Source organism: Filicampus tigris, chromosome 9 (assembly GCF_054856515.1).
Source record: "Filicampus tigris isolate MCC_2025a chromosome 9, RoL_Ftig_1.0, whole genome shotgun sequence".
Classification (NCBI taxonomy): domain Eukaryota; kingdom Metazoa; phylum Chordata; class Actinopteri; order Syngnathiformes; family Syngnathidae; genus Filicampus; species Filicampus tigris.
Window position 1 is genome coordinate 8,190,107 of NC_141225.1, and position 25,808 is coordinate 8,215,914.

The window sequence follows — 25,808 nt, forward strand, 5'->3', positions numbered from 1 at the left end:
ATGGTTAATGTATTGATTTCAACAGTGCCGTATCGTGGTTAAAAAAAAAAAAACATTTCATGAATTCTAATGAGACTCCTTCACCAGACACCTTCAAAAAATCTACAATCGGCAGAGTATGTGATTGTGTTCATTGCTTGTAAAATCTTTCATTTTTTTTAATACATTATCAGGTAGAGGGGCTGTGAATGCCGCTGCTATTTAATCTCCTTCCATTTGGAGTGATTCCTCGTGGAAAAGAATTTTTATCTTGATTGTGCACACGCACTTCTACACACATATGTGAGGCTGATGCCAATGCTGTATGTTGTTGTTAGGAATATCTCAACATAGAAATGCAGTCGGAATTCAGATGGTTTTGCAGTAGGGTGTTCGTATGCCGTCCATGCATTCTTTTTATCTTAAGAGACGTGTAGTGTGGTTTTTGACACTATGGCTACCTGTTGTGCCCTGAGTTCTCAAAAGTGCGTGCGAATTGCATGAAAATCGCTTTTTTTTTCCTCCTGGTGCTAACGCGGAGCTTGACTGATACATAGCCGGGCTGATAAAAGAATTAAAAATTAAATTAAATAATCAAATAAAATACTGGAAGGCTTGACAGGGGCTATACAGATTTCTGACGGAGTTTTTGCATCCACTGGCATCGGCGTACCACCATCCCTGTCTCACAGACACATTTTTAGAAATAGGCAGCTAAGATTTACTGTATTTGGTTGTTTAATTTCCAACTTGATGTGTGGGCAGGCACTCCAGAGACCCGACTATTTGTATATGAGTCTTTATTATTATTTTCTTTAATTCTGTAATATGCCCACTTTAATGGATAAAGACACCTGTCATAACATTGAGACCACCTACACAATATAATTAGATCATTTAAAAAAAATAATTAAGTGGTGCAAAAAAAGATGTATAAAGATGAATGACATTCTCATATTTTCAGAATTTTATTTAACAATGTGTTCATTGGTTGCTGATGTGGTTTGCAATGGTGCAGGACTCCACTCCCGAACAAAATTTCAAATATCATGTGGTCAAAATAGACAAAAGTGATTGAATCATTATTGTATTGCATTATAATTTGTGGCAGACTGTTTTTTTTTTTGTGCAAATCACACTACAGACACTTTTTTCAAATAAGAAAAAAATCAATAAGGAATATCTTGCTTAATTTAAGCAAAATGATTTGACAATAAAAGAGGAAATTATAACGTGGCAAGATTTCTAAAAAGTAATCATAGCTAACTAGAAAACTTTAAACGTCTATACAGTGGATCCCTGCTATTGACAGGGGACAGGGACTGGAGGGGCCCAAAAATAGTAAAATTGGTACTCATTGAAATGCATTGAAATTCTTCAAAAAACACAGGATAAACCGTCAATTTGCGTTTTCAACAAAAAATGGGGGTTGCACCACCCTAAAAAAGTATATATAAATTACAAAATTATTGAAAAGAATTTTGAAAAAAATCCACAGGAGAATCCTCAGGTGCCGAACAGCGAGTATGTGGGTTCCAGTGCATTCATACTACATAGAATTACGATACTTGTTCTTTTAATCAAAACTTATTCAATGTCAATAAAAAGTTGCATGTCAGGTTTTTAAAGGGGAAACGTGATTAAAGAGATGCTCGTACATAAAAACCGCCTGATAAGACGAAACATCTTGGCTGACAAAGAACAGCCTTGATTTATTATATATAGATCTTCAATCTTTGTTAGATATTCATTTTTGCAGTGCTGAACTTTGATCACAAGGGAGTGAAATGCACCAATTTGTCCTGTGTGTTGGTGTCTACCCCGCTGAAGGAGCTCTGACTCATGGTGTAAATAGAACCATTAAAGATGTCAGATATGAAACTGTCTTTCCAGCCCCTGTTAAATGATTCGTAACTTTTAAGCGAGCTGACAGCGAAGCCTCGGGCTGATCGCTGGCTGGCATCTGACCGCCTATGGCTGACGTTGGGGCCAAGAGGTTCGGTTCAGTTCAGTTCAGCACCGGCCAGGTCCATCTGCTTGTCACCTGGCCTTGGCACACAGGAGTCTGGGTAATGACAGGGAAAAAATGGCGCCGGTGGGCTGGAGCTGCGAGGTAATTACTGACTGGAATCCATGCAGAAACAACACATCTGGAGGCCCGAGTTCACGTGTGCCCATGTCTTGCAGGCCGTCATTTAAGATCTTTAGCTTTAGCGCACATCAGCACGGAGATTTCTCACCCTGCTACCTAAAGCAATGGACCAGATATGCTTCAGAATAACCCGTGTTTCATACATTCGGACATATGCACACACACAAACACACACGTGCATACATTGATACATTGGTACACATACACTCTCAGTCTCCACTGACGAGACGCAGGCCACTCCATTCAGGAAGTCCAAACATGGCTGTAGTTTATGAGCCCCTTAAAGGGAAGTCAACGCAAACATTTTTTTTTTTAAGAACATGTCCTATGCAAGCCCACTAGTTGAAACAGGGCATTCTGGTGAATATTGCATTTGTGGAATAAGTGTTAATCCTATAATTTTTAGCCGTCCATTTTGTCTTCTGTCGACTGAAAATGACATCACAACTGCTCACAACGACCAATCACGGCTCGGATTCAGAAAAACAGGTCAGCCGTGATTGGTCGTTGTGAGCAGTATTGATGTCATTTTCAGTTGACAGAAGACAAAATGGCCGCCCCCAGAGATGGCCAAGAACGAGTGTATTTTGCTGCTTAATTTATATTCCACAAACGCAAAATTAATCAGAATGCTTTGTTTCAACTAGTGGGCCTAATGGGAATATAATCTTGAAAAAAAATACATTTGGGTTGATTTCCACTTTAAATCTGTCTCTTTCATGCGTTTCAGTGGTCAGGTGACTGGAATTTTTCTTGTTTTATTAAATGACATGTTTTGTTTCCATTATTCATGTGTATTTATACAAATGACTAAAAAAGCCATTAAGCCCTCCGTCTATCCACCTTTTTGTCCAGCCGGACCAAATAGTAATCGCCGATAGGCGGCCTATCATTTTAAACGGCCTTCCCGTTTAGCAACTTCGACCAACTTGCACTTACTTTGGACAGGTGGATACTGTGTGCATGTCTTTGTTTGCAACAGACTTCTATATAAATGGAGGAGCAATTGGCCCCTCATGGCTGAAGCCAGATGGCAGACATCTTACGTTTGCCTTTTGTCCCAATGGTCTTTGCTTTCATTTCAATGGTGATGGTTGTGATGTTATGATGCAGACGAATCGTTGAGTAGCAGATATAACTTATAAAAGAAAATGTAGAATCACATTCGTACCGATGAAATGTGCATATAGTGCTTCTTCCAGATTTATTGGTACAACCAACCATATACGACACACTGTGGCATTTTTGTCATAGAGACAGAAAATAATGTGAAAATGCTGGGGAGAAATCAATGTCTTCAAGTTAGGTGTGCTTGGAGAGTGGCAACGTGAAATGGCTTCACTTCTCATTAGAGCAAGCAAGCTGCGTTCTTAGTCTATTCATATACAGAATAAGTCCGTGGATGTGTCTCACCGTGGTCCGAGGAATGCTCAGGTAGTTTGCGTGAATGCTCAGACACATTGAAAATTGGTGTGGCCTTGTGAGTGTGTCGGTTATCCGCTGTGATAGCTTACCATTTGCGCAGGTAACAATGACCTAAAATGACTATTGCTTTATAATTAACATTTAGCCCTTGCAAAATAACTTGCTATAAAAACTCCTTTCTGCTCAATGAGAGATGAACTGACTGCAGAAGTTAATGAAATCCCGCAGTCGCTCCGCCAGGCGTTTCGGTTTTTCACCAATTGACACTCTCCCCTATCTCCGGATTGGGGCGCCTCCCACCCGAGAGCCTGAGGCGGTGGAGGCGAGGGTCGCGTTCTAACCACGTGTTTCCGTCGCACACGTCGCCCCCCAAAAAAAAAAAAGGAAGCCGAATCGCCGCTGTGTGAGTGAAGCCTCGCCGTGCTTTCTCCTCTTTCTCAAATTAAGATTTTGGTTAATTAAAATGATTAAAAAAAAAAAAAAAGTCATGCATGCCGATGGGCCTGCTGGTTCCAGGCCTGATTTCGTGCACCACGCAGTCATGCCGAGCTGCGGAAGTTCTACCTTTGATGTGGCATTCTTTATTATGGAAAATAATTGGATTCTGCCTCCCTACCCACAGCCCCCTCCTACAACACGCTTACATTTTGGTCATTTTCACTGTGACTCACTGAACAGACCTCAGTGCTAGGTTTGCAAAATTACATCAATTTTTGAAAGTTGGAAACACAATAAGCACGCACCCCTAAAATTCGGAAATGAATCAGTATATAGACAGGGCTTCCAACTACGCTTATACTAAAAAAGGTTGGGTTAAAAATACCACCATTTTGGGTCCAAATTGGACCAATCCACAAATTGGGTCAATTTGACCCACCTTCTTGCGTTGATTTGTACAAATCAGCCCAGTTTTTGGGGTTTCTGCAAAACCAATCCAGAAAGTGGGATCAAATCGACCCAAGTCGGGATCAGTCTTTTTTTGACCCAAAATTGTGTTATTTTTAACTCAACGGTTTTTATAGTGTTAGTCCAACTATTTTTATAAGTTTCCCACTTATCGCCTACAAAATGGCCGTCCGTCATAGGCAGATAGGCGGAATGCCCAGCTCTGGTATACATCACGAAAGGTACCATTAGTGTGAGGGGATTCAATTTATACCATGATATGAATTTTAGACCATATTGCTCAACCCTCAGTCTCCATTTGAAGCAAGTTAGTCTATGACAAAAATATAAAACACAGTTTACATATAATCTTATCAGTACAACTAACAAGTAAATTAGTGTACAGATGAAATATATTTTTACATACAGTATTACTCGTAATTACATATTCATATACAGTATGTATGACAGCAAACAGTACAGTAGTTCTTGCTTATTGAACCATTTTAAAAACCTTGAAAAAGCACTGCCTCATTCACACAGCCTCTTTAGTCCTTACGCTATTAAACAGCTTTTAATGTTTCAATGGTGTGTTGTAATTTTCTGTCATATTTGTAAACATTACTGTACATGGTGAATATTGCCCTGAAGCTTGATTTGGAAAAAAAAAAAAGCATGAATTTAATCGAAAGCAATATCTGTCAGGGAAAAAAAAAAAAAATCACAACTCGATATTTTCCTGAAGTCATTCAGCCCTAGCGCTGAATCCGACTTTCATCTGGGACTTTCCAAACAGACTCACAGCCCAGGTTGGCCTCTCTGCGACAGTTAGGGAGTCGCCGCAGGTTGGAGTGGCGGCTGCCGGTAAGCGGCGTCTTGAGAGGCTCGCGGGGGGCAGCGGCCAAGCCCAGTGGGGGGGCTGCGCGTTCGTATCAGCTCGGTCGAGCGTGAGAAATGAGCCTCGGCGGCCCCGCTGGCGTTTGGCTTCCCTCCATGCTGATAATCAGCAGAAAAAGAGCTCCGGTGATTACGCTGCCAAAGACGGGCTGCTAAGTGTGGGCCTGCAAACTCCTCCAGACTAAACCCTCTTCATATCGGGGGTGGCGCACTATAGCTCCCAAACAACAACATGTAAAAAATAAAAATAATTCTTCTACTATGTATGATTATAAAAGAGGTAAACGGCTTCATTGTGCCACGTTATCTCAACCTAGTATTTTACATAATTGGCAGTAAAAAAAAAAAAAAAAATGATTTATACCATACTTGTTCTGAAAAACATTTCAGAGTCTGTACTTTGCTACTTTTACTTAAGGCTAAATTTACACAATGTTCCCAGTGGATTTTTAGCACATTTTTTTTAGCAGTATTCATGTCTTGCTAAGTTTTCTCACGGTCGATCGCAATATCTGTAAAGGGCCACGAGGAAAACGGGGCTGCTGAGTCCCGGATGCTCAAAGCCGTACTACGGTTCAGCCTGCAGTCTACCACATATGCCAGCACTTCCCCCCCCTACGGCCGTCACGTTCTGATGGGCTCCCACACCTTTCTCACGTTCTGTCAGGGCTTTTTCGACAGATAAAAAATGGACGCTAGGCAGCTTTGGAGCATGTTTGTGGCCCCGACAGTGTCACGTGTCGTGTCAGTGAAGAGTTGCAGGCACGAGTGGGAGATGCCGGGAAACACAATGCTTCCCATCACACTACAGACCGCATCCAAGTTGTGTTACACCCTATTAGGTACTGTCAGGTTTAGTTACGTACAATCAGTTTTTTTAGGACCGGCTCGTTTCCTCATCCGCACTGTGACTGCGGTGGTATGAATGGTTTGTTCTTGTAACAAGTATGTGACGTCACCCGGTTGCGAACTCAGACAACCACCGACCCCCTTTTCTTCAGCTTACCTGTAATACCCATTCGAGACCCTCTGAGCTGCCGACATCCCAGACGTTTCTGCTGCGTTCCCAAAAGGCACGTTTTTGACAATACAACTCTCCTTGTTATCGTGCCAGAGGATCGCAACAACGCAAGAATCAGCAAAAAAACGCCTGACCTCCTGACGTGACTGAAAGGTGTCGCCGGCATTTGGAATACACATACATGAGCAACACATTACTAGGGCAAGTGTGACACCTAGTGGTGAGTGCAGAGATGAACTTGCCAGTGCCCTCAAATGGGAACTATGTGCGTCCATGTTGACTTTTGATTTGCCTCTACGGGTTGCATGTAAAATGAAAACAACGTCCCACACGTCGATCGACTCGCCCTGCATGTGACCATTTGTGCGTTACTGTGCTGATACGCTCATGGGAAGAAAAAAAGAATTTGTTTTTTCTTAGACCCTAGAAGGATGTTCCTCCCTGAAATGGTTTTGAGTGATAAAAAAAAAAGAAACTAACTACTACTAAGGGCGTGCAAACTTTCTCTCACGCCACTCGCTCTCTCAACTCCATTCTGGCCCCAGTTGGTTTTTTCCGCTGACCCATCCGTTTCAGACGTTTTGAAAGTTTTTCTCTTGTTTTGGGGTCGCCCCGCAACACGCAAGCAACCGTGGCGCCCGTGGCGATCTTCAATTTTTGACTCAATCCGGTCGGTTCTAGCACCCAACTGCTCAGCCCAGCAAATGACGAGCTCCTGCACCCCAAAAGGTGCGCCACTCGCAACCGGTGGCCACAGCGTGCGTATCTTTTGGGCATCTTTTTTATCTTTAGTTTGGGGGGGGGGGGTTATTTTTTTCTTCTCCTCCTGGCTCGCCGTGACGTCAGTCTTCCTCTTCCGTGTTTCGAGTGACGCCTGACGAAAGCTGTAAGTGTAGCTTGCAATTTCCTAAAGTGCATATAATTGGTGCATAATTTCATTGGGAATCAAACTGAGCTTTGCACAAGTCAGTTAGCCTTAGATCGGTACGCCCTTTCACCTTTCATTACACACACACGCCTTCTCATTCCCTCCGTTTCCCCTTACCTGCCAATCTTATGTAGCTCCTTATGTAGCTCCTTTAAATATTAAGACTGAATTACGAGGACATTTCTGCCTGTTTTGTCCTAAGAATTAACCTGAGAAGGGTATGGTGCCCCTAGTGGTGATCGAGACTTTGTGCAGGCATTAACTCTCGGATCGCCGTCCATTTATTGAATAACATTTAATACCAGTTTTACTACAGTCTCATGACCATCCTGTTTTGTCTAGCGATAGACAGCTATGGCTTTTTTTAGGGACGATACTGATTATTAGGTGGTACATATTTGGAGCCAATATTCAGTTTCAGTGAAAGGGAAATATTGGCATCCAAATTTTAATTTTTGTTAATTTAAAAACTCCAACTTTTAACTTTGTTGACATGTCTTTAGGCATGTTTATTGAACAACTTCTCAGATGCGCAAAATCTCAAAGTTTTTTTTTGGGTGGGGGGTTGTTTTGTTTTTTTATCTTATACAATAGACATCAAAATTTTAAAATTCTAACACAATGTTCAGCGAGTTCTAAGTCATCAGCATGTCTTAAAAATATGAAAACTTAAACAAGTGAATAACTCCATTACTTTCTACAGTAAATAAAGTTTTCCAAAATTTCAAAATAACTGAAATGTTAAACTTTCACTTTTTCAAATAAAAACAGAAGATACAGAGAGTTCCCAGTGTCAACAACATCCTATAAAGTTAACTGAAGCTTTAAATAAATAGTTCCCCGAAGTTAGCACAGTTTTAAATTGATCTCTTATTGGCCGACAGTTTTAAAAAAATGCCGATGTCGATATAAGTTCAATTGCAAAATATCGACGCCGATAATTGGCCTGCCCGATAATCGGTCCGTCCCTAGTTTTGCCTACGGTGGCCTGAAACGGTGCACCGTAGAAACCTTATTATCCCGTGATTAAATGTATTTAATAAAAAGCAGTCTCTTTTCCACTTTAGTGGACAAGTGTAAAGTGGAGGCCATTCAAATGCACGTCATTATACCCTTCCATATCCTTCTAGTAATGGTTATTGAGTAATAGGGGATATCAGTGTTGGTGTGAGCCCAACAGCAAAGTGCCGCATACAACGCCACCTATTAAGTCTTCTAAGCACATAAGCCTTTTTCACTGTGCTCTAGCTTAAATGGGCTCAGCTGCGGTCACTCGCATTATCGCGGCTCAGCTTATTTCAACTTTGGCTTCTCTTTCCGCACGTTCACTATAAAACGATAGAAACAAAATAAATGCCAGGTCCTTTGTGTCCTTTTTCTTCTTCTGTACAGGTACATTCAAGGCGCATCCTCTCCAAAGGACATGGTCATCATCGTGGATGTGTGAGTATCTCTTCGCCCTTGTCTCATAGAAAGCACAAAGGGCGCTAGTGCCACCTGTTGGTCTGTGCAAAGCCGCAAGGTTGAGCAGAACTGAGGCCAGCGTGTGCTCCCACTTACACATTAAAGCTACACCTCATGACAGACTTGTAAATGGTTTAAAAGATATTAATTACATGGTATAATGCCTTATGCTGCTGTAACAATACAGTGGATGATAATGGCAAGGGGTTACCTACAACTCGCTAAAGTCACAGCTTTGCCCCTCTTGGTTTTGAATGACACAAAGACATATTTAACAAAGCAAATTGATGATTTATGCAGTTGTTAATAACAAGATCATAACTGGTATAAATGATGATCATCCGGTGTTAACCATCTTATAACTAGGTAATAGCATGATAACATTTTTATAACTTGTTTATAACCTGGTAATAACATGTTTTATGTTTGACATGTTTAGAATGTGTTAATTACATCATACCCTGTTTATAACATGTATTTGCATGTTAACAACTGGTAAACAACATGTGTGTAACATGTCTATAAAACGTTCATAACATTTATAACTGTTCATGTCAAGCCATCCATCAATCCTTTTTTTTTTTCATTACTCTAAAAGGGATTTGAGGTCTTCAAAGTGGGTTTTTTTTGGTGTGCAGGAGTGGGAGTGTCAGCGGTCTCACGCTCAAGCTGATGAAGACCTCCGTCATCAAGATGCTGGACACGCTCTCAGATGACGACTACGTGAACGTAGCCAGAGTAAGTAAACACACACACACACACGCGCACACACGCTCGCAGGAGGCAGCCGTTGAGAAAATATGTGTCGTGTTCATTAAGCAGGTGTTAATGAAGCGAGTAAGGAGTAGTAAGCAGGCTGCGCTGGGAGTTTATGTTGCTCCCTGTGGAAGCGCTGCACTTTCTCTTCTTATAATACTTTGCCATACGGGACCGCGCATGTCTTTCACTATGCTCATTACCAGATCGAGACTACCATATAGGATGAATATTTACATTTATCCTATATTGCAGGAAACACACACACATGCTTGTTTTGGTGACTGTGTGGACACGTCCGCCAGTAATCCCCCATAATCCACTGCATTTATCCACTGTATGCTGCTAAATCTTCACAAAATGAGCATAATAATCTTGTGGGGCTGATTCCTGCCATCTGTAAAGAAGGTAGAGGCTTATGGAATATTGGCTTGTTTACCAATACCAAATGCTCAAAAAATAAATAAGTAATGGAAAATGCAGTAGTTGGATGGAAAAATAACCGTTTTTTTTTTTTTAATGATATGAAAATTGACATTTAGTTTATATCACTTGATACTGATCTGGCTTTCGAGTTAATCTGATGGCTAAATGAGCCATTTAGCTATTAAAGTAGATTCACTCCCCTCCAAAAGGATTGCACTAGTGAGGCCAATTATTAACTGCCAGATGGCCATGGCACGCCCATCAGACGGCATACAATGTCCATTGAGTTGAAGCAAAAAAATTGGCAAAACTGTTTTCTTCTTTATGTTCGATTTATTTACGTTATTGCTGTGTGTTTTTAGAAAGCACATTATAGAGTGCTATTTTTCTCATTTGAAAAAAAAAAAAAAAACAGACAACCAATGTTTTTGTTGGTTCTAAAAGACTTGAATGCAAATTGTGTATTTTTTCAAACTCCACACGCAAATGTGGATGTATACAGCTGAAGGCTAATTGTCTGGATGAGACGAGGCACATTATATTACCTTGGCTGAGTTTCTCATTGGTGCTTTGTAACGAGTTGAGGTGCACCTGTTCTTTGGTTGCAAAGTTGTAATTACCAGCGTTTACTGCCAGCCTGAGAGTCGCAGGGCAGCCTGCATCTGCGCACACGCCCACGTCTGCAGCCGCATCGCCACACACACACACACATTCACACACAGCGACAGATGCTGTTTTGGTCTTATCTTTGTGTTTTCCTCTCGCAGTTCAATGATGAGGCCGATGCTGTGGTGCCCTGCTTCAGGACTTTGGTCCAAGCCAACGTGCGCAACAAGAAAATCTTCAAGGAGGCTGTCATGCACATGCAAGCCAAAGGAACCACCGACTATAAGTCTGGCTTCACGTTTGCCTTCGAGCAGCTTCTCAATGTAAGTGGGACAAAAGTTGGACGCAACTGCTCAATACTGAGCCTCCTAAATCGAGTGTTACAGTGATATGAAAAGTATTTGCCCCCCCCTCTCAAATTTTTTTTTTTTTTGCATAGTTTCCCCACTTTTATGTTATAGACATCAAACAAAGTTCAGACAAAGATAACCTAAGTAAACATAAAATGCATTTTTAAAGGGGAAGTCAAACAAAAGATGTTTCCAGAATATGCTCTATGCAGGCCCTCTAGTCTAAATCTAAACACGGCATTCTGATTAGTATTGCGTTTGTGGAATATGAGACATCCAGCTGTTTTTAGCTAGGTCAGGGGGCGGCCATTTTTTCACTTCTGTCGCCTGAAGATGACATCAAAGTTGCTCGGGGCTCAGATAACAGGTGAGATGTGATTGGTCGTTATCTGAGCCCCGTGCAACTTCGATGTCATCTTCAGTCGACAGAGGTGACAAAATGGCCGCCCCCTGAGATGGCTAAAAGTGGGTGCATTTTGCTTCTTAATTTATATTCCACATATGCAATATTAATCAGAATGCCATATTTCAACTAGTGGGCCTGCATAGAACATATTCTGAAAAAAAAAATGTTTTGGTTGACTTCCGCTTTTAATGGTGATTTGATTTTTTTACAGGAGGAAAAAATATTCAAAGCTACCTGACCCTGCGTGAAAAAACTACTTTCCCCTTTTTAAATAATGATTTTACTGTGCCAAATGTAATTTTTCAGTTCATATTCACTGATGACACACAAAGCCTGATTGCCCCCAGATGTATTCAATCAAGAAATCACCTAAATAGAACCTGTCAACAAAAAGATTTCAAAAGGCTGCAACAAAATGCCATGATCCAACGAAATTCAAGAAGAGATGAGAAATAAAGTAAATGACATCTATTAGCCTGGAAAGGGTTACAAGGTCATTCCTATAGCGTTAGCACTCCAGCAAATCACATTGAGAGTCATAATCCACAAATTGAGAAAGCATGGAGAAAGTGGTGAACCTGCCCAGGCGGTGCAAGCCTACAGAAATGACCCCAAGAGCACAGCGACGGCTCATCTACGAGGTCACAAAGGAACCCGGGACAATGTCTAAGAACTGCTGGCCATACTCGCCTCAGTTAAGGCCGGTGTTCATACTCAGCAATGAGGAAGATACTTGGAAAAAATGATATACTGGCAGAGTTCGAAGGCGGAAAACATTGCTGACTAAAGAGCATAAAGGCTCGTCTTAGTTTTGCAAAACACATCTGAATGGTTCCCCAAACGTTTGGGAGTATATTCTGTGGACTGACAAAATGGAAATGTAACACCACACCAACAAGAATTTCACACCAACAGTCAAACATGGCGGTGGTAGTGTGATCGTGTATTGTTGTTTTGCTACTTCGGGACCTGGACGACTTGCTGTGCTTGATGGAAGCATGAATTTTGCTCTTTACCAGAAAATCCTGAGGGAGAATGTTTGGCCATCAGTTTGTGACCCAAAGCAGAAGCGCATTAGGGTTCTCCTTCACAACAACAATCGAAAACACATCAGCAAGTCAACTTCTGAATGCCCTAAAGAGCAAGGAGTGGCTTTGAAAAGTACAGACTTGAAGCGAATTGAAATGCCGTGGCATAACCTTGAGGGCCGTTCATGCTCGAAAAGACTCCACCAATCGCAGGATGCATATAAATTAACGGTCACCTGCACCTCTGGACAATAAAGAGTCTTCAGTAAACCTAAGATGTTTTGGGAATGCAGTAGGAAGCAGGAGTAGCCTGAGAAAACACACGCAAAACACGGACTCAAATCCTGACGTGAGGCAGACACGAGAGTGTCTTTCACAAAAGTGAATTACCTGAGATAAATCATTTCTAACTGATTTTGAAGTACAGTGACACTCTCATCTGCTGCGGCAAGGTGTGTGTGTTTGTGTGTCTCCGTCCGCACACGCCGACAACGCAGGTGCCACCCGCCCTCCCCCAAACCCGTATGTTGCCATGCATTCCTGCAGGCCGACGCCTTAATGGGCTCTGATGAGATGATTGATGAGCGCGGCCCAGCCGAGATCAGCCTCTCTTTATATTCTTCTGCTGGCTTGGTGGCACAAAGCCAAGAGTGGCCCCTACACACACACACACACACACGCATACCCCCACACACACACACCTCTACTGCAAGAAATAAAACCGGCGCTTTTTAATGGCTGTCTGCAGCGTCGTTGCTCTTATGACTGGTGGCAGAAGCCCTATCAAATATGTAATTGTGGCGATATTATTTATCATTATTAGGGGCTTGTCAGATGGCTGGCAGCGGTGCCTGTGCCAGCTGTTGCACAGGCACAAGATTGGCTGCTACTAAACTCAATGTTAAAAATGAAAATGACGCGGATACGGTGCTTACAAAGTGGTACTAAAAAGTAGTGTAGGATAAAGTCATACTTCGCTAGATGGTGATTCGTTTTTTGTGGGTTCTGTGCGTGGCAGATTTTTCGAGTTGTATTTATACTGTGAATATGCTATCGCGAGATTTTGCTGTGATTATTTTTCCTCACGGACTGTTAATGCTGACTCATGTAGCAATAAGCGTGAGCCTTGAGTTATAGACAGAAAAGACTGAGAATTTTCAATGTTAGGGATCATTTCACACTTTATGCCTATTGCTAAGTACTAAAGTTACGCTATAGTTAGCCCACCACCGCTAGTTAGAACGAATTGTAATCCATAATAGGTGTTTTGGATAGAGGATGGAAACAGTCACTAGTGCTCTTTCAATCACTTTATTTAACAAATGGTAACTAAATAAATAAAGTCAACCTAAATACACTGTTAGCACACCTGCCAATAGCTTCAACTGACACCTTTACTGGGCATACACAGTTGCTAACGCTAAAGCCAGTGAACAGCCGGCTCTCTGTATGTCCTCATTGGCTCACTTCCATGTCACTTATCAGGCCAGACTGACTTACCATGGATTTGCAACGTAGCTCATTTCAATCAAATTTGAAGTGTTTCTAAGTAGCTCCCACTAACGAGCTAGCTTGCTTGCGGACCGATTCCGCACATGGGGCCACAACACAGAGACACTACAGCCTAAATGTCATAAGTCCAGGATGTACCCCACTTGTCTTGCAAATCTCATGAGTACAACAACTTGAGAAGAAACAACAATTGTTCATTTTCGATTTAAGTTTTTGGTTGTAGTCGCAGCATTTGAATTACTACCCAACTTGTTGCTGATGAGTTGAGTAGCGTCTTTCCTCCTGTTACACTACAACTGCTCACTTCTACCTTTGCATTTCTTTCTTTCTTTTCTGCAGGAGAGCAGCGCTCCGAGGGCCAACTGCAATAAGATGATCATGATGTTTACAGACGGCGGGGAGGATCGTGCGCAGGAAATCTTTGAGAAGTACAACTGGCCCAACAAAACGGTCAGTCACCAAAAAGGAATCGCACGTGACCATGTCTGTCTCGTCTGTGTGCGCTGACCTTGTGTCATTAGCGCACGACTCGATTATTTCCCCATCTATGTCGTTTGTGTTTGTCTTTGCTCGTCTCTTTTGTTATCCCCCGGTGGTGTTAACAGCTTTGACCTGCTAACTAATTAGCCGCTTTATCGCCAAAGACTGTAAAAAAAAAAAAAAAAAAAAAAAGAATTACAGCCAAAAGTCAGCGGCTGTGTTCCAGGCCTCCCCCATCTCACGTTTATCCCGCTATCCATTACTATCTACTTGTGCGCTGACAGCTACTGTCATACAGGAATAATCTGCATTCCGACAAGCACCGCCGTGGTTCTTTGCGAGGCAGCTGTGCAGGAGGCGTCTAGTAGGCTAATCTAATCACACTCTACATTTGTGTGTTTGTAGCACATGACAGCGAAGGTGATGCCTTCCATTGAAGTGCGTTGGGTCCTCGGGTATCTTTCTGCACATATTTACGGCCTGAGAAAAAAAAACATCTTGGAATCACTGTTCAATATTGTTATTCCGCGTTTTGGGGACCTCCACATGCCTGAAAAGGCACCTTTTTTTTTTCTTTTTTTTTTTTTTTTAAGCGTGTGTATTCTAGTAAAAATAGATGTATTTTAAGGGGTACCACACGTGACTCACACCCAAAACTGACTCAGTAGCGGCCACTGGAAAGTTAAAAACAAAACGAAAAATTCGCCCCAGACACCACTTTCACACATCTACCCGAAATTGGGTGGACATGTCAATCGTGACGGCACGCACAAAAAAGTCTAAAGGACCCATGCCTGAAATTGAACAGGAAATCGGTCATTTTGGGGAGAATTCTCTCTGACAGTATCAGTCAAAAGTGAGCAATATTATCTTTGTGAAGGACAATTTGTGGTGATAACATTGTGCCATTTGAGCAGAAATCAATGTAGCATTTGGTAAACGGATTGCAACATTGGATTGGATTGCAACCTGACCACTTTATTGAACCACCTTTATGATACTGACACAGAGGATCATACACGTTTAAATGATTCCAGGTTTGATATATTTTAGTCATCTACTCCCAAGCTTTTTATTTCAACTGCTCAATTTTTGTCCCCGCAGGTGCGCGTGTTCACCTTCTCGGTGGGTCAGCATAATTATGATGTCACCCCACTGCAGTGGATCGCTTGTGCCAACAAAGGTAAATATGCGGCCAAGGTCATTAAATGTTTTAGTGTTAAAAGGAGTTGGCTCTAGCACCACAGGTTAACTTAACCCCCCCATCTCTTACTGTTATTATATAAAGTGTCTTTGAGTGTTGAGAAAAGCTATGAATTTGATGTATTGATATATTATTAGTAGTAGTAGTATTATTATTATGAGTTTGTCAGGCTTTCCGCGTACATTGCAGTCTTCCTGTCAAATAATGTTGCCATTTTTTTTTAACTTACTGATTAATGCGAAGGGCCACCATTTGGTTCCTAGGTTTATGATGTTGTTGGCACCTGCCGTTAAGTAGCAATGAAAGTATTTACCATTGATCTGCACGGTATGACTCAATCATGAGTACACTGTCTAGCTACAAGCTGTTAATAGCAACCAAGGTTAGACTGGAGTTAGTAGCTTGCTACTGTAAGTAATGAATAAACTGAAAAATGGAAAGTTGTACGTCCGATTGCCCCAAAGTTGACTTTCTTTCCTCTCTGCTTAGTTATTTTTAAATGTTCTCCTTTTTGACGTGTCTTGTTTGTCTCGACTCAATCTGAAAGCTCCTTTATGAGGTCTCGGCCGTCTTGGCGAACTTCAGACATATCTCGTCAGACATTATTAATTAGCAGGAGCGGCGTCTGCCTGCGGGGTGATTAGCTCGTCATCTCCGTGTCAGGCTGAGCCGAGTGCCAAGGATTACGACTGCTTGGCTTTTCACCTCCGCGGCGATTAGCACACTGCTAATGTCTGTGCCGAGGTAAAACAATAGCGTTGATGCGTCTCTTGCGAGATGCGTCCTCTCCGCGTCCTCGGGATTTATTGGTTTTAGCTATCTGACTCCAACAGAGGCAGCCCCCTGACACAAGAGCTGACCACTGTCGCGTGTTGTGCACGTAATCGGTACGGAAAAGCAGCACTCACACATAAGATTTTTAACATCTGCACCGATTTTAAAAATGTGACAGACCCCACACATGATGAGGAAAATGTTGTCACATATGTTCTGCTCTTATAGAGTGTGTTTTATTTTTAAAAAGTCTACACACCCCTGTTCAAATGCCAGGTTTTTGAAAAAAAATAAATGAAAACAAGATAAATCATTTCAGAACTGTGCTGTGTTTGCGCCAAAATACCTTGTGGAATTATGGCCAAACATTCAACCTATATGTCATTGGATTATATATTTTCCAGCATGTGTTTGGAAGATTTCTTGTTTCTGGCACATTTTTGAACGAAGGGTTAATTCCGAACATGGCCACATCGCCAAATATCGTATAAGAGGGTGTGCACACTTGTGCAACCAGCTTTGTCTGGGTTGTTTACTTTTTCCTCCCCTCTTCAAAGGATTAAAAAATAACAATTTCAATAGAGTTGTACAAGTTAAAGGTCACATGGAGTGGAAAATGTTTTCAAATGATTTATCTTGGTCTTTTTTTTAAATATCACAAAAACCTTGCATTTAAACAGGGGTGTGTAGACTTTTTATATCCACTGTATAGACTGGCCACAGTCACCAACTTTATTTCTCGCAAGCGTGTGTGTCTTATTGTATAATTGGGACGGCTTTGCACTTGTCAAAAATAACAAAAGTCATCTCAGGCCGTTTAAATGCAGTTGATGCCGTCTGGCGTTTGGCGCCTCTTTGTATAAACACCGGTGGCCTCAATAACGTTGCGAGAGACACGCTCATTGACCCGGGCGCTCGTTCTCCTCTGATTCTAATCACGCGGCGTGGCCCAGGAGGCTCGAGCATGAGTGCGGAGAGGTCAGCTCTGCCATCCTGTGTCAGCTTTGGAGGCTGACGCCATTCTGTTTATTTTATAATACATAAAATATTAGACTGGATTAACGCCTACAGACTATTGGATGGGAAAACAACATCCTCTGTCATGTATACACCTTCATCAATCAAACAACGCAAAACTTTCTACTCGGTTTTTAACCAAAAAATGAGCGTTGCCCACACACGTTTTTTTGCGTATCGAAACTGTGGAACAGATTTAATATTCATGGTCGTAGGCCTGTTTGCACACTATTGGACTAAAAATGTCATTCAATTGTTAAACTGGGACTTCAAAGAGAAAGAGTGTGAAAAAGTGGAGAGGCTCAACTACTCTCTGTTGGTAACCCGATTCAGTGACTTTACATTGTGGTTGAGCTTACTGCGTGAATATTGATATGCCTTCTTTTGTTTTCAGGTTACTACTTTGAAATCCCATCGATCGGAGCCATCCGAATCAACACCCAGGTGAGATGTACAAGATTACAACATGACTTTATGAGAATGAATGAAGATGACTTTTGAAGAGGCTCATTTCCTTCTCCGTTTCCTCCGTGGTTACGACACGGTAATATGCCTCGGGCGCTTTATAACGCAAAGCCTTTTCAGGTGGATGATTTTACAAGGGAAGTTACGGTGTTTCACATGAATTAGGCTATGACTTCTCTTTGATGACAATCTTTTCTTTCACCCCCTCGCACACACCGTGGGTTCCCTCTCGCATGCTTGAGGCATGGCAAGCTTACAGAGGCCCTGTGGAGAAACTCATTGCAGCTGTAGAATTTCACTCACTCACACACACACCCACGCACACACACACACACTTTTCTCTTCCCCTTCAGCGCCGTAGGAGTTCCAACAAGAAACTGTCAGCACTGAGAGATGGTTCAAAGATTAATCTTAATCTTGTAATCGCTGTTTATTATTATTCCAAAAAAAAAATGAATGGCCAATGCCTTTTTGTTGGAAAATTCCACTGTTCGCACTTTGACCATCTCCTACTAGGGAATTCACCCAAATGGGACCCAATCAAATGAAGATATCCTAGAAAGATAGATAGAGAGGCGCCACTAAATTACAAAGCTTTTTTGCATACAAAATGTAATGTGGGCGGAGCATGACATCAAAGGCTCATCATCATTTGGAGATTCTCTTAAAGTTAAAAAAAAAAAAAAAAATTAAATAATTTGATGCCTTTTGTAACAGGAAGCCAAAAAAAGTCTTAAGCATGTAGACAGACTATAAAACAATTATTGTCACGGGCATGTATTCTTTATCCATATGGATGTATTGCACTGCCCCCTGGTGGCCAATGCGCACACACCAGAAGGAGCAACACAATTACAATGAATTAATCACGATGCACAAACTGTTCAAATCTTGACAATTCTAGTTTATCTTCTTACTATTTTTATTTTTATTTTTGTGGGTTATGAGCATCTATGAATACCTCTCTGACAGTGCCAATCAAACATGAGCATTAGTCTCTTAGTAAGAAGACAGAATTCTTCTTGGTATCCTTGCCCTCGTAGACGTCCTGGCGTGATGGAAGCCATTATGGAGATAATGGCCTCTAATCACCAAGCAGGGCTGCTGTGACTTTATACGGCTCTGGCTCCTTTGCGCCACAAATTTGTGCTCGCTGCCGTTTTTATGTGCCTTAGATTGTTCTAGCCAGGCGTAAAATTTCCCCTATATGCCGTGAAAAGGTCTGGCTGTCACTGTCCTGATGGAATATCTCCCCGTGGCGCGTTTAAGCGGACTTTTTTCGAGCTAATAATAGAATAGGTTACGCCTGTCAGCGTCTCGCGGTTCAGCCGATGAAAGCAAACAGTCAGGAGCTTGACGCCGACACAGACGTGTGCTCGGAAACGACGCCCCCACACGTGTATTTCAAGGGTATGTACTCAAAGGTCAAAATTTACAATCATATTTCCTTTTCTTTGCATTCATTGTATCATGAAAAAAATGCTGCTTTTTTTTTTTTTTTTTTTTATCAAGTCAAAAGTGGTTAAAACCTTTGGGAATATATGCCTGTAAGAATTGTTATGCTGCTTGTCTATGTCTGTTGCTACACTGGCTGTTTGTGTTCAGATATCCCTTGCTTGAAGGGTTATAATACCACAAAATCAAAGCTAGTTTCATTATCATGTCTGCAGGATCTATTTAAAGGGGAAGTCAACCCAAAAATGTTCTTAATGAGAATATGTTCTATGCAGGCCCATTAGTCGAAACATGGCTACCTTAATATTTTGTTTGCGGAATATGAGTGAAGCAGAAAAACCCAGCTATTTTTGTCCATCTCAGGGGTCGGCCATTTTGCCACCTGCTGTCAACTGAACATGACATCAGAGTTGCTCAGGGCTCAGGTAACGCCCAATCATGGCTCGGCTTCAGAAAACAGGTGAGCCGTTATTTGTCGTTACCTGAGCCCTGGGTAGTTGTGATGTCATTTTCAGTTGACAGAAGTGGCAAAATGGCCGCCCCCTCAGGTGGCTAAAAATAGGTGAATTTTGCTGCTGAACTCATATTCCACAAACGTAATATTAATCAGAATGCCCTGTTTAGACAAGCGAAGGCACAAAGAACATATGAGCAAAGATTTTGGGGGGTTGGTTGACCTCACCTTTAATGGTATTACTATGTTTTAACATGCCTGTAGTACCATATAATAAGCCATCGAATGTCAATTTTCCACAATATGTCGCTTTCAAAATGCGACAAGGGAACGCCGTCCATGATAACTATATTCATCTTTTTCCAAAGAATGAATGAGGTTGTTCAAAAAGATGGGACGCAGCATGGGACGTATTAGTTGTATTCTTACCACCTCACCTCAAGTCCCCGTGGGACTTTTGTCACAATGCCAGCGTTGACATTAGAGCCCCGGGGAAAAATGGCCCTGTTTGCACGCCATGCCTTTGACGGCCCTTAATGTGTTTTTAATAGCTCCTTCATAATGATGAACTGTAGCCTTGAGTGGCTTGCTGAGGCTTTCCGCTGCCGATGACCTACTGCTTTATGCGGCCGCCGACAGAGAAGTTCTCCTGGCTTTACAGATATTCGAAGGCTTCCTTGTTTTAACACAAGACGAGCTCTATAAAACTTAAGCATGCGTGTTTTACCGCCGCTGTGTTTTTACCATGCGGTCTCAGGAGTACCTGGATGTCCTGGGACGACCCATGGTGCTGGCCGGGTCCAAAGCCAAGCAGGTGCAGTGGACCAACGTCTACCAGGATGCTTTGGTGAGGGCAAAGCACACAGAGAGAGAGAAAGTTCAGCTGAGTTAATGATGCCGTTGATGGTGATGGTGGCGTTTGTTCCACTTTGCTCTTCAAGGGTTTGGGCCTGGTCATCACAGGGACCATGCCGGTCTTCAACCTCACTGCTGATAGAGCAAGCGCACAGGTACACTGCAGGAGATGAAGCTTGCATTGGATTCAAAGTAGGCAAATGTATTTCATTTCTCTCACAGGATGAATAATTCATCGAACTGTTCTACATTCCGTCCTACCTAACTACTTTCCTACCTATCTTCCTCACTTCCTACATATCTCCCCTCATACCTTCCTTCCCACCTACTTACTTACCTACCTATCTCCTTTCCTTCCTTCCTACCAACATTCCCATCTACTACCTACCTTTGTTCCTACAAAACGTCATTTTTTTCCTCCCTTGTTGCTACCTGTACCTACATTTCTCCCTGCCTTCCTAGGTAGGTTCCTTCCTTCATTCTTTCCTTTCTTCCTTCCATCCTTCCTTCTTTCCTTCCTTCCTTCCCCAGACTTCCTTTCTTCATTCCTTCCTTCTTACCTACCTCCTTTTTTTCCTACCTATCTAACTTCTTTCCTTGTCATCAACCTTCTTTTCCTCCTACTGTCTTGTTTTTCTTAACCACAACTTACCTACCTTCCTTCCTTCCTTTCTCCTTATTTTCCAACTACCTATCTAACTTTCAGGCTTTTTTCTTCCTTCCCACTTACCGACATACAATTCTTCCTTCCTTCCTTCGTTCCTACCTTCCTTCTTTCCTTCCTTCCTTTCTACCTACCTAACTTCTTTCCCTTCTTCCTACCAACATACCTACCTTCCTTCCTACCCAACTGCCATCCTACCTACCTACCTTTGTTCCTACGTTTTGCTATTTTGTTCAACTTGTGTTGTCCATTCATTTCGACTTACTTTTCTATCTGCGTTCCTTCCTTCATTCCTACCTATATGTAATTAGTTCTGACTGACCTTCCTTCCTTCTCTTATTCCTACCTATCTAAAGACCTACCAGTACCTGTGTTCCTACATCCTATATAACCGCTCATTACTATACACAACTGTCAATATCAATTTCCATTTTGTATTTCTGGATTTAAGACTGAAATTTAAACGGAAAAAATCAGGCATGAGTTTTTACATGTTGATAACTAAATGTTAACTAGAGAACAATTCATACACGGATGAAATCTACTACGACCTGTAGTGAAGATCCAGCCTTAGTTGCATGTTGATCATAGTCAGCCATTGCTTATAGGTGCCACCAGCTGTGGCCCTTCAGTCTAACAGCACCCCCACGAGGTGATAACTGGCATTGCAAACAACCTTCTGTAGTAGCTGTTATCACCCTGGCGGCACTTTGGATCCATCTTTCAGCATCCTTAAGCCCAGTATTTACTTTGAGCTTATCACCGCAGCGTAAAGCAGCGGAACAGATAGAAGTGATAAGAGCTAAAGTAGGTGCTAATCAGATAGTGGCCCATAGTGACAACTCGGAACAGCTTCTTCAGGCTCAGTGCAACACTGTGTATGTTCTCCCCTATATAGAACCAGCTCATCCTTGGAGTAATGGGTGTGGACATCGCAATCAACGAGATCAAAAAGAAGACACCCACGTATAGAGTGAGCATGATGGACATACGAACACTTTAGACAGTGTTAAAAGTTCGGGATATTGGGCTGGAAGGCACAGAAAACTTCAGAGAACTTGATTTGACCTACTCTAAACATGTGAATGTCCACTTGTCCAATGTTTTGTTCAACTTGCTGTTCTCTAACTAGGAGCTGAACAACAAAATTCCAAAATCGAGGATAAGCTCAGAGAAAAGCAAGTTGCGCAAAAAAGTACTGAAATATTAAGTCAAATTAATTTCACCATGTAAAAGTTATAGTGCATCTGGAAAATTCACCCCGAAATCCATTATCTCAAACTTTTCATCACTAATGTACTGTATATGTTTACGCATTGGTGATGATGTCATCACCTCTCACATTTTTTGTCACGCAGCTCGGTGCCAATGGTTACACCTTTGCGACCGATCCAAACGGTTATGTGTTGCTACACCCCAACCTGCGGCCGAAGGTGTGTGTGCATCTATAGAACTGCCGAAGCTGGATCGCTTGGTTCTTTTATTTATACGCAACTGTGCTCTTAAGCAGATCATCAACTTCAGGGAGCCCGTCACGCTGGACTTTCTCGACGCGGAACTGGAGGACAGTAATAAGGAGGAGGTAAGAGAATTTATTGCACATTATTTATGTTACATTTATAGAACCTATAAATACAAAATAACATATATTTTGACTGGGAACAGCACGCTACTGCACTACAGTGAACTACTGAATAGTCTTTTATGTAACATGGGTTCATGATTTTGTATACTACATGCATGGTGTTGATGCTTTGCTGATTATTCTTTGTCCATGTTGTTAAAGACCGCAGTCGGTAACTCAATCTAAACAGGATACCAGTCTGTTTTATTTACAGTAAGTGCTTTGCCACCATCTTGTGGTATCTATAGGTAATTACAAATGCCTTTTTGGAGGGGGCGGGGTGTCAATTATTCGTGGATTTTTGCTTTTCGCCGTAGCAGGTAACAGGGGATCGCTGCAGTATATATTTTGGCCCATTTAAAATCATCTTTTTTTTGTTTGTTGGATTTGTTTTTTTAAATATGTCCTTCGCTCTCTCTCTCTCTCCATTTCTCCTCAGATCCGGAGACAAATGATTGATGGCAAATCTGGGCAGAGGAAAATCAAGACGCTCATTAAGTCAGTTGATGAGGCAAGTCGTCAATACACCGAGACTCAGTCATTTGCAAAGCAGCTCCATCATGAGTGATTTCCTGCCAATTACGGGGCGATGCCATGTGACACTGTGCTGTGGCTGTCCACAGAGGTACATCGACGAGGCCATGCGAACGTACACGTGGACGCCGGTAGAGGGCACAGACTACAGGTAGGTACTCGATTTGAACTGAACTTCGGAAGGGGGGGAAGGGGGAGGAGATCTCACGGTACACAAAGCTACACAGGCTCACTGCACCTTCTGCCATCTAGTGGAAAAGAATGTAATTGTTCTACCTGTCACTATGTTTGGCTGGCAGAGATACAGACTAGTAAAAGCTCATATTAATGAATCGTTTCTGAACCAATTAAACAGAATTGGATAATTCCTTGTGCAATCAATGTATGCAATGGACATATATCCAAAACAAAAATAAACCCTGCTCCGCCGTCCTCAACTTTACCAGCTGAGTATATTCCATTTATCAGATGTTTTTGCTTATCTGTGCTGCCACTGCTGCAATTCTGCCCAGCACTGACATGAGAACTTTTCCGTGTAGTCTGCCCGCAGCTTGAAAATGACGGATCCACCCTCATTTCACAAAACTCCGCTTGCAAAGTTAATTAGATTCAGAAATAGGAAGCTTACTAGAGGTGTACTTGTTGTTTGATTTTACACTTGGTGTGTGAGCAGACACTCCAAAGACCCAACTATTTGTAAGAATAAAGTACATTTTACATCATATGCCCTCTTTAAAGTTGTGTAAAATGGGATGACAACTAATCAACACATAGTGTGTGAACCTCATTTTGTACTCCAGTGGAAGTTAAAAATATAAATAAATACATTTTTCCATTGGATATCATTAAACTGAGCGAGTGGTCCCGATGTCGTGGCTGGTCGGCATAAACACTCAACTTTCAATATGACCCATTATCCATATTCAAACGTATCCCATCAATGTGTAGCACTGAGTTAATTTTCTGCTCCATATAACACATACTACATATGATTAAGGGACCAACTTTGCTTGTGACTCATTGGAAGAGGATGTAGGATTAGAGGATGCTCATGTTGCTGTATTTGAAATGCATTCATTGATTTGTAAAGAAGGCACTGGAGCTACAGGTAAAAGGTGAATAACTAGTGCAATAAATCTTACAGGTTGACTCTATGAATTGGAAGTTTAGACTTGTTATGCACTGATGCTCCAGTGGGGGTGAAAGCAGGATCCAAGGCACACTTGTTGGACAAAGCTATTAACACACACCCCTAATAAATTCGTCCATCAGGGCTGAAGCTGTCCGAAAAATCCTGTTATCTGTCTGCCCGAGACAATTCAAGGAAGACTCTTTTATTGTGTCCCAGTGCATAAAGCATTGGATGAGAGAAGTGGGGTACATCCTAAAATGGTCGCCAGTCAATCGCAGGGATCATCCGTCCATTTTCTAGTGCGCTTGTCCTCATTGGGGGTGTAGGTGAGCGGAGCCTTTCACAGCTAACATTTGGTGAGCGAATTGGGATCCATCCTCGCATTGTGAATTGTACCCTGCTTCTTTCACCAAAAGTCATCTGTAATCGGCTTCAGCTGAACTGTGGAATGAGGACAAGCATTATTTCAAATGGATGTTTGTGCCCTGTTATTGATTGCACCAGGGTGGACCCCACTTCTCTCGCCAAACGTTAGCTGGGATAGACTCCAGTTACCAGGGAACCTAAATAAGACAAGCAGTTTAGAGTATGATTGGCTCAAGCTGTTCACATCCTCAATAATGAAGACGAGCGGTATAGAAATTGGATGAAAGGCTAGTCTGATGTCCCAATTCTTTTGTCTGTATTCTGTCCCTTTAAGTCCCACAACTTTTGTGAATTTACCTCGTTTTGTATTTGGCTGTGGCTAATATTTGTGCATTTGCCCGACTTATCTCAGTCTAGGGTTGGTACTGCCCACATATAGCGAGAGCCACATCAAAGCCAACCTTAGCGACCAGATCCTGCAGGTGCAGTGTAAGTACCCTCTCACCACCAACGCCGGACCACCCTCGCGCTCTTTCTCCCTCTCTCTCTCTCGCGCTCTGTCTCTCTCTCTCGCATCGGACTTTTATCCCCTGGGGTCTCCAACATCATCATAGGGAACGGAGCGACTCGCCTTTTTCTCCCTCTTCCTCCTCTTCCTCTCGACGCTCCTTGATAGGCTGGATCCAATCTGAGTATCCCTCCTTCCTCCTCCCTCCTCCTCCTGTCTCCATGCTGTGCTGTAAAAACAAACAAAACAAAACAAAAAAAAAAACGGTGATGTTTTTTCTTCGCTCCGGCTGAAGAAAAAAACGAACTGAAGAGACAGAAAGGTGAAAGCTGTGTGACGCCGGTGAAAATAATGGTGACTCTGTGCTATTATTTTTTTTTTGTTCTTATTATTTCTTTGCCAAATGCTCTCGCCTCTTCTCCACCGAGAAATGATTCTGAA

General features: G+C 42.1%; 1 protein-coding gene across 5 annotated transcripts in view; it reads left to right on the forward strand.

Annotated features, from left to right (window-relative positions):
• Positions 1–25,808, forward strand: part of cacna2d2a (calcium channel, voltage-dependent, alpha 2/delta subunit 2a) — a 193,893-nt gene that overhangs the window by 152,425 nt on the left and 15,660 nt on the right. For all 5 annotated transcript variants that reach the window (XM_086041898.1, XM_086041900.1, XM_086041901.1 and 2 more), the window contains 14 exons: positions 8,680–8,730; positions 9,390–9,489; positions 10,701–10,862; positions 14,175–14,285; positions 15,420–15,498; positions 17,705–17,754; positions 20,442–20,531; positions 20,626–20,694; positions 22,102–22,176; positions 22,562–22,636; positions 22,714–22,785; positions 23,267–23,338; positions 23,451–23,512; positions 25,272–25,348. In XM_086041898.1, coding sequence (XP_085898024.1) covers positions 8,680–8,730; positions 9,390–9,489; positions 10,701–10,862; positions 14,175–14,285; positions 15,420–15,498; positions 17,705–17,754; positions 20,442–20,531; positions 20,626–20,694; positions 22,102–22,176; positions 22,562–22,636; positions 22,714–22,785; positions 23,267–23,338; positions 23,451–23,512; positions 25,272–25,348 — 1,145 coding nt within the window. The remainder of the gene's footprint in view (positions 1–8,679; positions 8,731–9,389; positions 9,490–10,700; positions 10,863–14,174; positions 14,286–15,419; positions 15,499–17,704; positions 17,755–20,441; positions 20,532–20,625; positions 20,695–22,101; positions 22,177–22,561; positions 22,637–22,713; positions 22,786–23,266; positions 23,339–23,450; positions 23,513–25,271; positions 25,349–25,808) is intronic.